This window comes from Terrapene carolina, unplaced genomic scaffold (genome assembly GCF_002925995.2).
Source record: "Terrapene carolina triunguis isolate 2854851 unplaced genomic scaffold, T_m_triunguis-2.0 Scaffold67, whole genome shotgun sequence".
NCBI lineage: Eukaryota > Metazoa > Chordata > Testudines > Emydidae > Terrapene > Terrapene triunguis.
Genome location: NW_020664418.1, coordinates 34,835,352 through 34,848,887, shown reverse-complemented (window position 1 = coordinate 34,848,887; position 13,536 = coordinate 34,835,352). Strand labels below are relative to the sequence as shown.

At 43.1% G+C, this 13,536-nt stretch overlaps 1 protein-coding gene across 1 annotated transcript in view; it reads right to left on the bottom strand.

Moving 5' to 3' along the window:
- The window catches only part of SH3GL3 (SH3 domain containing GRB2 like 3, endophilin A3), a 78,466-nt gene extending 68,386 nt beyond the window's left edge, over positions 1–10,080 (bottom strand). The window contains exon 1 of the mRNA XM_024202461.2: positions 9,902–10,080. Coding sequence (XP_024058229.1) covers positions 9,902–9,946 — 45 coding nt within the window. The 5' untranslated portion in view covers positions 9,947–10,080. The remainder of the gene's footprint in view (positions 1–9,901) is intronic.
- Between the last annotated feature and the right edge of the window lie 3,456 nt (positions 10,081–13,536).

Sequence of the window (13,536 nt, the reverse complement as noted above, 5' to 3'; positions counted from 1 at the left end):
TTTAGGTAGTGATGCAAACTAATAAATACAAGGACATTTAAAAGTAATACTGTTACTGTGTTTAACTGGTCTACTTGTCCTTAGTATTGCAGGTACTCAAAAGAATATACTGTAATATATCACACAGTATGTTTTGCAGTGACTCAGACAATAATATGAGTTAAGAATGGAGTGTCAGCTTCAGCCTGGAGTTTCATTATGCTTGCGTGACACGCTCCAATAAAGCAAGACAATTTTAAAAGGATACACAACTTTAGGAAGACAGTTCCAGATCTGACTCTATTACAAAACAAATTTTCTCTACTGTAATGATTTTCTGAGAATCGTTTTTAAACACACACCTGCAAGCCCTTCAAATTGCAGGCTGTGTCAATATTAGATTCTCAGCTCCCAGACTTGGTGACCCACCTACTGCAAGCCTTAAGAGTTCCATTTCTAGAAATCATAAATGCATGTTTATATTACTACCGCCTTCTGCTAGTTCATGACCTGTAAGGGGGCTGAAATGGTCACAACTGCTTCTCTTGGAGACGTGCCCTTATGTGTGGGTTTCCTGGCATGGGGATTTAAACATCCTAGCACTCCTAATTTTAGAGAGCAGGCAGTTTTTAGAAAATGTCTAGTCTAAAAAGACATTTGAAAACTGGGAATAAGCTTGCACAGACTTCAAATACTGTAATCATTTTCTAAAGCCCCTTCCATCTGGGGATCACAATGCATTTTACATGTTTGAGTAAGAAAGCCCCACAATATTCCAGGGCAACTGATATTACTATCACCAGTTTACAAGTGTAGAAATTGAGACACAGAGAACTTAAGCAACATGTCCTCTATTACAGAGGTGGTACGTGGCAATGCTGGGAATAGATTCCAGACTGGTTTTCACTTCTGTGATCAACCACGAGTTCATCTTTCTTTCCTTTTTTTCCTTGTCCATCTTGACTGTAGCCCTTTTATTGTGCCCTCGTTGTGAGTGTTATTGATGTTTAAAGTTTTACATCCATTTCCTGCTGTGCAAATGAATGCCTTAAAGATTAGGGAGGCTTCCCCTCATCCCTCATTGTCCTGCCACCATAGACATATAAATTTGGCAAACATTTTGCTAACATGCTGGCTGTGCAGACTAGCTAAACATTTTTATGACAGGTGTAAGTAATTCTGTCTTGCTCAGGACTCATCCCATAGTATTTCAGTGTCTCAGTGGTTAACAGATTTATCCTCACTACCTGTGTAGTAGGGAAGTACCATCCCTGTTTTACAGATGGGGAACTGAGATACAGGATGATTACATCATTTGCTCAATGTTACATGGAAAGCTGTCACAGAGCTGGGAACTAAACCCATATCCTTCTTTGACAGGGTACTAAGACTTTTGGATAGGTCAAATATGAAGCAGTAGATGTGATATCTTGACTTTAGTAAAGCTTTTGATACTGTCTCACATGACCCTCTCATAAACAAACAATGGAAATATAGCCTCAGACAAACCTACTATATAAGGTGGGTGCACAAATGGTTTGAAAACTGTACACAGAGAGTAGTTATCAATAGTTCATAGTCAAGCTGGAAGGGCATATTCAAATGGTGTCCCACATGGATTTGTCTTGGGTCTGGTTCTATTCAATATCTTCATAAATAATTTGGGTAGTGGCATAGAGAGTACATTTATAAAGTTTGTGGATGATACTAAGCTGAGAAGGGTTGCCAGCACTTTGGACAACAGGATTAGAATTCAAAATGATCTTGACAAACTGGAGAAACAGTCTAAAATAAATAGGATGAAATTCAATAAGAACGAATGCAAAAAGTACTACACTTAGGAAGGAATAATTAATTTCACAAATACAAAATGGAAAATGACTGCCTAGGAATGAGTACTGCAGAAAAGGATCTGGGGGTTATAGTGAATCACAAACTAAATGAGAGTCAGCAATGTATACTGTTGCAAAACAAGCGAATACCATTCTGGGATGTACTAGCAGAAGTGTAAGCAAGACATGAGAAATAATTCTTTCACACTACTCAGCACTGATAAGGCTTCTACTGGAGTACTGTGTCCATTTCTGGGCACCATGCTTCAGGAACAATGTGGACAAATTGGAGAGCAAAAAAAAATGAATCAAGGTCTCGAAGTTCATGACTTACAAGGAGTGATTGAAAAAATTGGGTTTGTAGAGAAGAGAAGACTGGGGGCCGGGGGGTGGAATGATAACAGTCTTCAAGTATTTAAGGTCTGGCCGATCGCGGCTCCCACTGACCGCAGTTCGCTGCACCAGGCCAATGGAAGCTGCTGGAAGCGGCGTGGGCCGAGGGACGTACTGGCTGCCGCTTCCAGCAGCGATCTGCGGCCAGTGGGAGCTGCGATCGGCCAGACCTGCGGACGCGGCAGGTAAACAAACCGGCCCGGCCCACCAGGGGCTTTCCCTACACAAGCGGCGTCCCAAGTTTGGGGAACACTGGACTATGTGATAAGAGTTGTGGTCACTTGGCACAATTATAAGTGTCGTTCAGTCAAAACGAGTTTCTCTCTCAATTTCAATAGTGAGACTTAGGGTTTCTTTCACATATATTATTTGCTTCTTTTTGGTTTATCCAGGTACTACAGTCTCTGCTTCTGTTAATATTTATAAACTCTTATTAGGAGATACAAGGTGGGGGAGGTAATATCTTTTACTGAACCAACTTCCGTTGGTGAAAGAAACAAGCATTTTAGCTTACACAGAGATCTTCTTCAAGTCTGGGAAATGTATTCAGAGTGTCACAGCTAAATATAAGGTGGACACTGGGTAATGCACAGGAATGGTTTATTTACTTAAGACTTTATGTATGCATTGTTGTAGCCATATTGGTCCCAGGATATTAGTTACAAGGTGGGTGAGATATCTGTTATTTTATTCCTTTTGCTTAGCATCACTTAACCTATGTTACGGGGTTCAGGGTGTAATCCAGACCAGTGAGGGATTGAATCCCCACCTACCCTGTAACCCTGAGTGCTCCAAATGCTTTGCTACTGTAACTCTCTGCCTGGGACGTTCACAGGTAGCACCAAGTATGCAAGCCACACCCTGAGTGTCTGTGTATAACTGCAGCAACTCTGACCCCAGAAGCCTGCCAGCAAAACATCAGTCACACTCCCTGGTCTCTACCAGTCTCTTAGTTACTTCTTGCAGGGTGACCCCAATACACTCCCACTCCCAAATTTCCCCAGAAACTGTGTGTTCTGTAGTGTCCAGCCGTCTCCTAGACACTACAGAGAAATAAGAAGATTTGTTGGTTCCTCTAAAGCAGGGGTGGGCAAACTATGGCCCGGGGCTGCATCCAACCCTGACCCCATTTCCCAGCTGGAGTGCTTGCCCCACTCCAGCACTCCAGCTGGGGAGTGGGGTCAGAGGCTTTCCCCACTCTGTGTGGCTCCTGGAAGCAGAAGCATGTCCCCCCTCCGGCTCCTACGTGTAGGGGCAGCCAGGGGGCTCCGCATGCTGCCCCCGCCCCAAGCGCTGCCCCTGCAGCTCCCATTGGCCAGGAACCATGGCCAATGGGAGCTGTGGGGTGGCACCTGAGGACAGGGCAGGGTGCAGAGCCGCCTGGCCGTGCCTCCACATAGGAGCCAGAGGAGGACATGCCGCTGCTTCTGGGAGCTGCTTGGGGTTAGCACCACCCAGAGCCTTCACTCCTGACCCCCTCCCACATCCCAACCCCCTGATCCCCCTCCCACCCTCCAAACCCCTCAGTCCCAGCCCGGATCACCCTCCTGCACCCCCAACCTCTCATCCCCAGCCCCACCCCAGAGCCCACACCCCCAGCTGGAGCCCTCACCCCCCACACACACCCCAACCTCCTGCCCCAGCCCAGAGCCTGCACCCCCAGCCAGAGCCAGCACACCAACCCCCAATTTCAGGAGCATTCATGGCCTGCCATACAATTTCCATACCCAGATGTGGCCCTCAGGCCAGAAAGTTTGCCCACCCTGCTCTAAAGACACACAAACACATCACAGGTTATTAACTTAACTGGGGTAAATACACCCTTCCATTTAAACACGGCACTGAGTTAGTTTATAGTAAAAATAAAACAAATTGATTAACATCAGGACATTGACAACCTATGTCAGCCCTGATATAAATAAAGATATAACAGGTGGGAGTGTTACACACAGGCTAATGTCATCCACCTTTGACATATACACATTAAAGAAAGAGGGGGAAAAAAGACATACAGAGACATATTCTTCCGTAAGGAAGTAACTAAGATCTTGATTCTGATCATATTTACATTAGAGTTATTCCTGATTTAGTCCACTTAAATCAGTGTAATTAGAACAATGTCAAAGAGATCAGCCTCTGGCCAGAAAGCAGACATTGCTGACAGCGAACAGTACAATCAATTCAAGGAGGCCTTCAAAAGCATTTGCTATAGATACATTACCTACAGAGACTTCTGTGTCATTAAGAGCATATAAAGAGACAAGGTCACAGGAGAATATTTGCTTTTATGTTGTTAATTAAATCATCGTTAGTCTTTGGGTATCAATTGTTAACATCTCTGTGTTTCTCACAGAGAACTACTGCTATCTTTCAGAAGCCAATGCAAGGAATATATTTGATAACTATTTAAGAAGAGTTGTTTAAGTAGGCTTGTCAAGGCTGTATCCCCACTTTGAACTTTAGGGTACAAATGTAGGGGCCTGCATGAAAACTTCTAAGCTTATCTACCAGCTTAGCTTTGGTCCGCTGCCACCATCACAAGAATTCCCTCCCTGGGAAGCCTTGAGAAACCTTTCACCAATTCCCTGGTGAACACAGATCCAAACCCCCTTGGATCTTAAAACAAGGAGAAATTAACCATCCCCCCTCCTTCCTCCCACCCTCCTTTCACCAACTCCTGGTGAATACAGATCCAAACCCCCTTGGATCTTAAAACAAGGAGAAATCAATCTGGTTCTTAAAAAAGAAGGCTTTTAATTAAAGAAAAAGGTAAAAATCATCTCTGTAAAATCAGTATGGAGAATAACTTTACAGGGTAATCAAACTTAAAGAGCTCAGAGGACCCCCCTCTGTCTTAGGTTCAAAGTACAGCAAACAAAGATACACACTCTGGTAAAAAGGTACATTTACAAGTTGAGAAAACAAAGTAAATCTAAGACGCCTTGCCTGTCTTTTTACTTACAAGTTTGAAATAGGAGAGACTTGTTTAGAAAGATGGGGAGAACCTGGATTGATGTCTGGTCCCTCTCAGTCCCAAGAGCGAACCACCCCTTAAAACAAAGAGCACACACAAAAGCCTTTCCCCCCCCAAGATTTGAAAGTATCTTGTCTCCTTATTGGTCCTTGGGTCAGGTGTCAGCCAGGTTACCCGAGCTTCTTAACCCTTTACAGGTAAAAGGATTTGGAGTCTCTGTACACAGAGAGCTGTTACCCTTCCCTTTATAGTTATGACAAGGCTGTAAATACAGAAGTTGTTGTTGCATAAGGACTTCTGCACCAACCACAGGTTTTATATAGTATATTTTTTAAAAAGCCAAAAATGTATTGAGAGTTCAACTGAAAGCTCCCTGAGTCAGACACCATGGCATGAATTCTCAAAGGAGAATAAGGGCATGAGGCACTCAATTCCCACTGAGTGGTGCCCAGCCCCTTTGAAAATACCTGCTCATGTCTCCTTATATTCAGGTACTGGGCCTTACACAGTTTTGGAGCTCAATAAGTAATAATAGCTCCTAAGTGTTACGGTGCATGATGCGCCATCTCTGTTTACAGCTTTATTAAAAAACAGAAACATCTCTCTAAAAAACATTCCTAGCTTACACCTGAAAATGAAATCCAACCACTATTTGGGTTAAATTACCACACACCTGTAACTATGATATGAAAGAGGATTACAAAAGCAGTACCAAAAAGTCAGACAAACTTACTGTGGCAGAATGTTTTTGAGTTAAAAAACAGGAAACAGAAGCTACAACAATGGTGGGAACAGACGGTAGACAAACTATTGATCAAAAGGAAAGTTCTCTGTGGGTTGCTTTTTTTTAAATTTCAATTTGGAAATATATCAATAAACAGGAGAAAACCTGTGTTGTAAATGAGGCCCATAATAGAATTAATCAGCTCTCAGAAATGTCCTGCCCTCAGAGCCAGTGATCGACCAATGAGAGTTATTTTGATGTTCCAGTGCTTCTATCTTTTGCTTCATTGGTTAAGTGTCTTATCAGTCAGAGGAGGTACATGGGAATGAGAATGCTCCTGGCTCCAGTTTGCTTGCATAGTCTCTATTTAAATTCAGCTTAAACAACATATATAATAAAGTGGTTGTTGCCTTTCTAGTTTTATTCAAGACTTTTAACTCTTCCACTACCAACCCCAAAAACCTGTAATGTATTTAAGGCCAAATTCTAACTTTACTTACACCATCTGAAACCAGAATGAAGTCAAGGGGCTTGCACAGCATATAAGGTAGGGCAGAATTTGCCCCCTAGAAGCTGAAATAGGCAAAAGTACAATTAATATAGCAATGAAGAGCTGAGTTCATGTAGTAAATAAAAGACATTCTCATGGCTTTCTATCACTAACCATCAAAAATTACTACCCAACAGTGGGGCTGATGAAATGAGGGTCATTGTGGACTTGTACTTCTAAAGGAAGGGGGGGGGGGATACAAATAGGGCAAAACTTCAGGAAACAAACATTTATCATGAACTCAAAAATATGATTACAAATCCACAGGCAAGAGGATCTTTTAGTACCCTGACCAAAGAAGTAAGACCATGTCATCCTTAACTTTCTGTGAACTCCTTTAAAGCAGTAAAAACTGGCCACTTTTATTTAGGACCTTTAAAACAAACAAAAAAACAAAATTTACTTGATGACAAGTTTTGACAAACTACATTCACATTTTTGAAGTCAGATCCATGTTATTCAAATAGTCAATTCAAACGTTTGTGGTGTATAAGACATTTTGTAATTATGTTTTTTCCTGAAATTCAGAACTTGGAAGTAAAATTAATGGACAAGAAGCTTGTAGAAAGGTGATGTAAAAACTGCAACACAGAAAGAAAATGAAAAAGCGCTCTCTTTTTATAGAATGTAAGTTATATTTACGATAAATGGAGATGTATAATGATGAAATTCCAGGTTCAAGAGACTGGAACAGAGAGTTTTGGGTTATTCCAGCTGAACAGAATATCATACCTGTTGTAACAGGATAAGAATCTCTTGTAACATAAAATGCCTAAGAAATGCCAAGATCTCTGTATTTTCAACATGATTAATGCATTTGGTAAGTGTAGACTCTGATCTGACTTGCTTCTTTCTTTAGATTTTTTTGTCTTCAAGTTCTGTCAGTCTTTAAATGTTCTCATTTCTTTATCACATGCCTGGCATGATCCTCATTCCCCTTCAGAATTTCCTTGTCCTCCTCTGGCAAATTTGCCTGTTTCTGTCATCTGCCCCCATCCTCCTTTGGGAACATTGAGGCAAAGAATTAATTTCATTCCCTCCAAGCAATGCCTACCTCTTCTGTCAACAGTTATCCTTGACATCTCTTATTCATTCCATATACAGAGAGATACTTATGCCTCCTTCAATGATCTCTTATTCTTTATGCACTTACAAATAAAAAGCCCTTATAAGCAATATTCCTTTCATACTCCACATTTGCTCGTCTTGTAATTATTATAAGTACACTCTCTAAATTTAATTCTATCATAATATTTCCAGTTGGCATAACCTCTTTATTGCCCTGGCTTATTTTTTGCTCTCCTTGTTTGTCTGCTATAAATTAGTTTAAAGTATATGAGTATGTGTGTGGGGAGGATGGATTGCTGAGGGTTAGTCATATTAGTTAGATAGCACATACATTCTGACCATACATAAACTCCTTATTTCTCTTGTGTGTTTCCCATCTACTACTTTACCCTGTTCCATTTCACCCAATACTAGCTGCTGAATTCTTCCAAAATTTGTTCTAAAACAACTGCCTTGGATTTTTTTCAGCATTTTCGAGAACACAATGCAATATGTCTTCCTCACTCCCAGCCCACCTTGGAAATTCAGCTATACTAGTGCTTTTACTTAAGAATCATAGGTGTCTTGAGTCATTTTACTTCATACTATGGATTCAATCCTGCACCATAGAAAGAAATGGGAGCTTTGTCTTGACCACAATGGGAGCAAGATCAGGCTCTGGGTCATGATGTGCTTTTTAAAATTTCCTGGTTATATGCTGTACTAAATATAGGAAGCAGTGCAGTATCACATCTCACTACATTTCTATTAGCTTGTTCTAGACATACAACACTTTGGTTTCTGTTCGCTCATTATCTCCCAGAAGATTGGGTAGATTGCAACACACTGTCACTAACAATTTCTACACTATATGTTGCTTTTGTTGTGGTTACATCTCTAACTTCCTCAGCTATGGGGTTTTTTGTTCTCTGTATTATGAAGGCACCATATTTAAGGTTGTATCATTTATCATCATAAGAGATCTTACACTCAAGGTGCACAACAAGCCCAAACTACCTGCAAGTTACCCCCTGAATATCTTTATCTAGGGATCTCCACATTTTGTCATGGGCATGATGAGAGTTGAGCAGAGCACGTAAATTCGTAACACTGTTTCATCCAAACATTAGTCAGATGCCTTGAAAAGACATTATTGCAAGGAAAGATAAGAACATGACTCCCTTCCAAACGTTTTTGATGTGTGTGCATTGTTCACAAACCATCAGATACTAGAAATAAAGACAACAAAACACAACAAAATGACAGCCAGGCAATCAGGCAGTGAACCCTCATTTTCTCCATTCACAGCAAGAACAAGCAGAGCCTAACTAGACTCAACAGGTTACAGCTGATTTCAGTGTTACCATTATCATTAATAATAGCAAAAAGAATTACATAGCTCTTGGGACTTAGAACAAACAAACAATCTAACCTACACAGGTGTCTGGTGCTCAGCGTCTTCATTGAACAGATTTCTATACACTTCAGCTATAGAGAATGGCTGCTGAAACTATCAGCAAAAATACATTTTTTTCATGTCAGCTCATGATACACTGCAATCAATTCACCTGCTACCAAAGAGGGTTTCATATCCTGGAGAAAATCAGCAAGTGTGTAAGAGAGTCACATGACATAAAGGGGGTAGAAAATAGGAGAGGAAAGGATCATGGTAAAAGATGAACCACAGAGAGGGGAAGAGGAGAAGTGGCAATTCCTTGGAAGCTGAGAGTGGTAAAGTCCCCTAGAAATGGATGATAGCATGTGACACCCAGAAAAGGGAGAAACTCCTTGGAAGGGTTGGTAACTCCTATAAAACAAGAGGGTGACATCGCAGAATGGAAGAGTAAAACCAGGAGAACAACAGGGTAGGCCCCCAGCTGGCTAGTAAAGGGGCAATATGTGGAGGGATATGATGTAACTAATAGTTTGGATGAAAGAGACCTGTGTGCAGCACCTAGCACATCCTTGATTGTTTTGTGGCTCTGCCCCAATTAATTAACATTAATAATAGCATTGGAAGGGGGGGGGAGATAATGTCCTGGGTGAGGGGGGAATCCTGCCTCAGAAACAGCAGATTCAAGGGGGCCTTCCTCCTGGAAGGGATTGGGTGAATAAAGGGATAAATCCCGGGGTACAAGGAGGTAATAAGAGTAGTTTGACAACTCTCTCCCTGGAAGGGGAGGGATTGGAGGTAACACCCCGGGTGAGTGGGTAACCACCCCCGCAGGGGACGGTTTAAATGTATGTAACCCTGTATGGGAGGGGGTAATCCTGCTAGCTGGACAGAGAAGGTGAAGGGAAACCCCTGCGTGAGAGGGGGTAATTCCCCGCAGGGGTAACCCTTGAATGCCAGGCAGCGGGGGCACTGCCATTCCACCCGCCCCAGGGCCCGCTTCTCTTACCTGGCTGGCTTTGTGGAACTGCTTCTTCAGCCCCGCCACAGACATCCTGTCCCCGCGGCGCCCCCTCCTCCGGGCTCAGCAGCCGCTCCCAGGAGCCTGCACCGCAGCGAACAATAGGCGGTTCCTAGCGCTGCCCAGGCCGAGCGCCCGGCCAGACCCTTCCCGGCTGTTAGGGCCAGCCCGGCTGCTGGCTCTGTCACGGGCACACACCGCGCTGGAACCCCGCGCGGGTGGAAACATCGCCTTCCAAACGGGCTCCACTGCTGCCAGCCCATTGGCCCCCGGCGAAGTCTATGCAAATGAGAGAGCCACAGCTGTCTGCCGATTGGGGAATCAGATGACGCCCACGCTACAGTGTCGCATGGAGACGGTAGAAGGAGGGAGCGCAGAGGTTCCAGCGACTCGGGAGGGAGGGAGCGTTGAGTCGGCCGGAGAGGTCCCTGCCAGGCTGTTACCAGCCCGAGAACACACACAAGAACCTCTGAATGCAGGCAGGGGCATCATTCCCACGCTGCACACTTCGCCAAGCACCCGGAGCCGCCTATCCCTTTATCCATGTGTCTGGCCAGCTCCCTACTCAGTTTCCTTTTCAATCTCTCAGCCTCTCTGTCTAATCTTTCTCTTTCCTTATCTCACCTCATCGCTAGCCAGTTACTCTGTCCAGTCAAGCTCAAGCACTCTCCCACATCTTGTTATTTATTGTAGCACCTGGGAGTCCTAGTCATGGACCAGGACCCCAGTGTGCTAGGTGCTGTACAAACACAGAACAAAAAGACAGTCCCTGCGCCAAAGCCTTTAAAATCTAAGTATAAGACAAGAGACTGCAGGTGGGGACAGAAAAACAGTTGGGGGATTGCAAGGAAATAATGAGACACTATTGGTCAACGTGATAGGCTGTACACCAGCAGCCATATCTTATTTTTCTCATATTTACATTTCATCTAATCTTTGTTATCTAATTTCTCTCTCTCTCTTCTTCATTTACCCAACTTCAGACACCCCAAGACCTGCTCGCCTATCTGTCTACACTACACCTATGTCATTCATATAGTGCATTTCACTGTTGTGTTTTGCACAGGATTTTCATAGAATCATAGGATTGGAAGGGACCTCGAGAGGTCATCTAGTCCAGTCCCCTGTATTCATGGCAGGACTTAGGGCTTGTCTACACCCCCCTGAGTGCTCTAAGTTTCAGCGCTGTAACGTGCCAGTATAGACAGTGCACCAGCGCTGGGGGCTACGCCCCTCATGGAGGTGGGTGTTTTAGAGCGCTGGGAGAGCTCCCTCCCAGCGCTGTGCCGTGACTACAGAAGCCACGTTAATGCACTGCCATGGCAGCACTTTAATGTTGCCAGTGTAGACAAGTCCTAAGTATTATCTAGACCAGTGGTTCTCAAACTTCTGTACTGGTGATCCCTTTCACATAGCAAGCCTCTGAGTGCGACCCCCCCTTATAAATCAAAAACACTTGTTTATATATTTAACACCATTATAAATGCTGGAGGCAAAGCAGGGTTTGGGGTGGAGGCTGACAGCTCGCAACCCCCCATGTAATAACCTCATGACCCCCTGAGGGGTCCCGACCCCTAGTTTGAGAACCCCTGATCTAGACCATCCCTGACAGGTGTTTGTCCAACCTGCTCTTAAAAATCTCCAATGATGGAGATTCCACAACCTCCCTAGGCAATTTATTCCAGTGCTTAACAACCCTGACAATTAGGAAGTTTTTCCCAATGTCCAACCTAAACCTCCCTTGCTGCAATTTAAGCCCATTGCTTCTTGTCCTATCCTCAGAGGTTAAGAAGAAGAATTTTTCTCCCTCCGCCTTGTAACAACCTTTTATGTACTTGAAAACTGTTATCATGTCCCCTCTGTCTTCTCTTTTCCAGACTAAACAAACCCAATTTTTTCAATCTTCCCTCATAGGTCATGTTTTCCAGACCTTTAGTCATTTTTGTTGCTCTTCTCTGGACTTTCTCCAATTTGTCCACATCTTTCCTGAAATGTGGCACCCAGAACTGGACCCAATACTCCAGTTGAGGCCTAATCAGTGCAGAGCAGAGCAGAAGAATTACTTTTCGTGTCTTGCTTACAACACTCCTGCTAATATATCCCAGAATGATGTTCACTTTTTTTGCAACAGTGTTACACTGTTGACTCATATTTAGCTTGTGGTCCACTATGACCCCCAGATCCCTTTCTGCAGTATTCCTTCCTAGGCAGTCATTTTCTATTTTGTATGTGTGCAACAGATTGTTCCTTCCTAAGTGGAGTACTTTGCGTTTGTCCTTATTGAATTTCATCCTATTTACTTCAGACCATTTTTCCAGTTTGTCCAGATCATTTTGATTGCTACAAGGAACTTGTAAGATATGAATACAGTAAAGAAGAGACAAGGCAATTCCAGAGTGTTTTGAACTGATTTGGTTAATAACAATGATCAAGGGATGGGACAGCAGCAAAACCCCACACCTGAACTCACCCAAATTTCAAACTCCAAACTCAGGGATCCAAATTTTGCAAATCGGGCTATTTGTGTTGTAGCCAAAAACAAAATTTCTGTTCCAAATTCAATGTATTCAAAATTCACCTCCTTTAATAATAACAGAAATGATTAGTAACACTATAGTAATAATACTATTCTTTAATTGAGCAGTACCAATGGCAAAGGAATAATTTGATGGGGTCTGACTCATGATTCTTGAATGCTTGGGATGGGCAGTGTGACTGAAGTACTGTCCATCTAAAGCCTTCAAAAATCATGAGTCAGGTCCCCCAAAATCACGAGACTGTCTTAAAAGTCATGAGATTTAAATATAATTTTTTTCAGAGGGAGGGCGTAATTTGCTTTGAGGTGTTTGAGCCTTTGGGGGAAGCCACTCACCCCCAAAGTGTGTGTATTTCAGGGTATTTCAAAGTTCAATCTGAAACATACACACAAAGATGTCAAATGAAGGGATCCAGTTGGCTGCTGAATGGGACTCCTCTTCTCTTAGCCATTAGAATGGGGCAGTTGCCATTCTACCCTCTCCAGCCTCCTCCCTTATCGCTATCCTGTCTCCTTCGCCTCAGTTTTCCTCCTTAGTTCACCCAATTTCCTCACCCATTCACTTTCCTTGCTCTCCTGTAGTCAGTCCCCTGTCCCCAGCTCAGCCTCTACAATCACTCCCCCCACATTTTTGCTCTGCCAACCTTTATTCCCCCAGTCTTCTCCTAATTTTAACTTTTTATTAAGACAAAGTTACAATAAAATGTTAATATACTACACCATATGTTACGTATTAAGGACCAGGTTGATATTTAAAGAACCTGGCTAAAGATATTGCCTTGTTGCCTGGGGAGCCCTCCTCCTCTGAGTATGCTAAAAAATGTAAATACCTATCCTCTTTTTCTCCTGATCTTCAATCTCCTTCTTGCACCCCACATTCCCCTTCATTCCACTCTGTCTCTCTCTGCTCCTATTCAGACTCTCTCAAATCCCACATTCTCATCCCCTGCCCCTGTAATCAGTATTGCCAACTCTTATGATTTTATTGCAAGGCTCTTGATATTTCGAGCAGGAAATCCCCTGCTGAAGAAGTCGTGAACACTAATTCTTGGCATGAGTGGGGAGCTTGTTTGTCTCTCTGGGTATT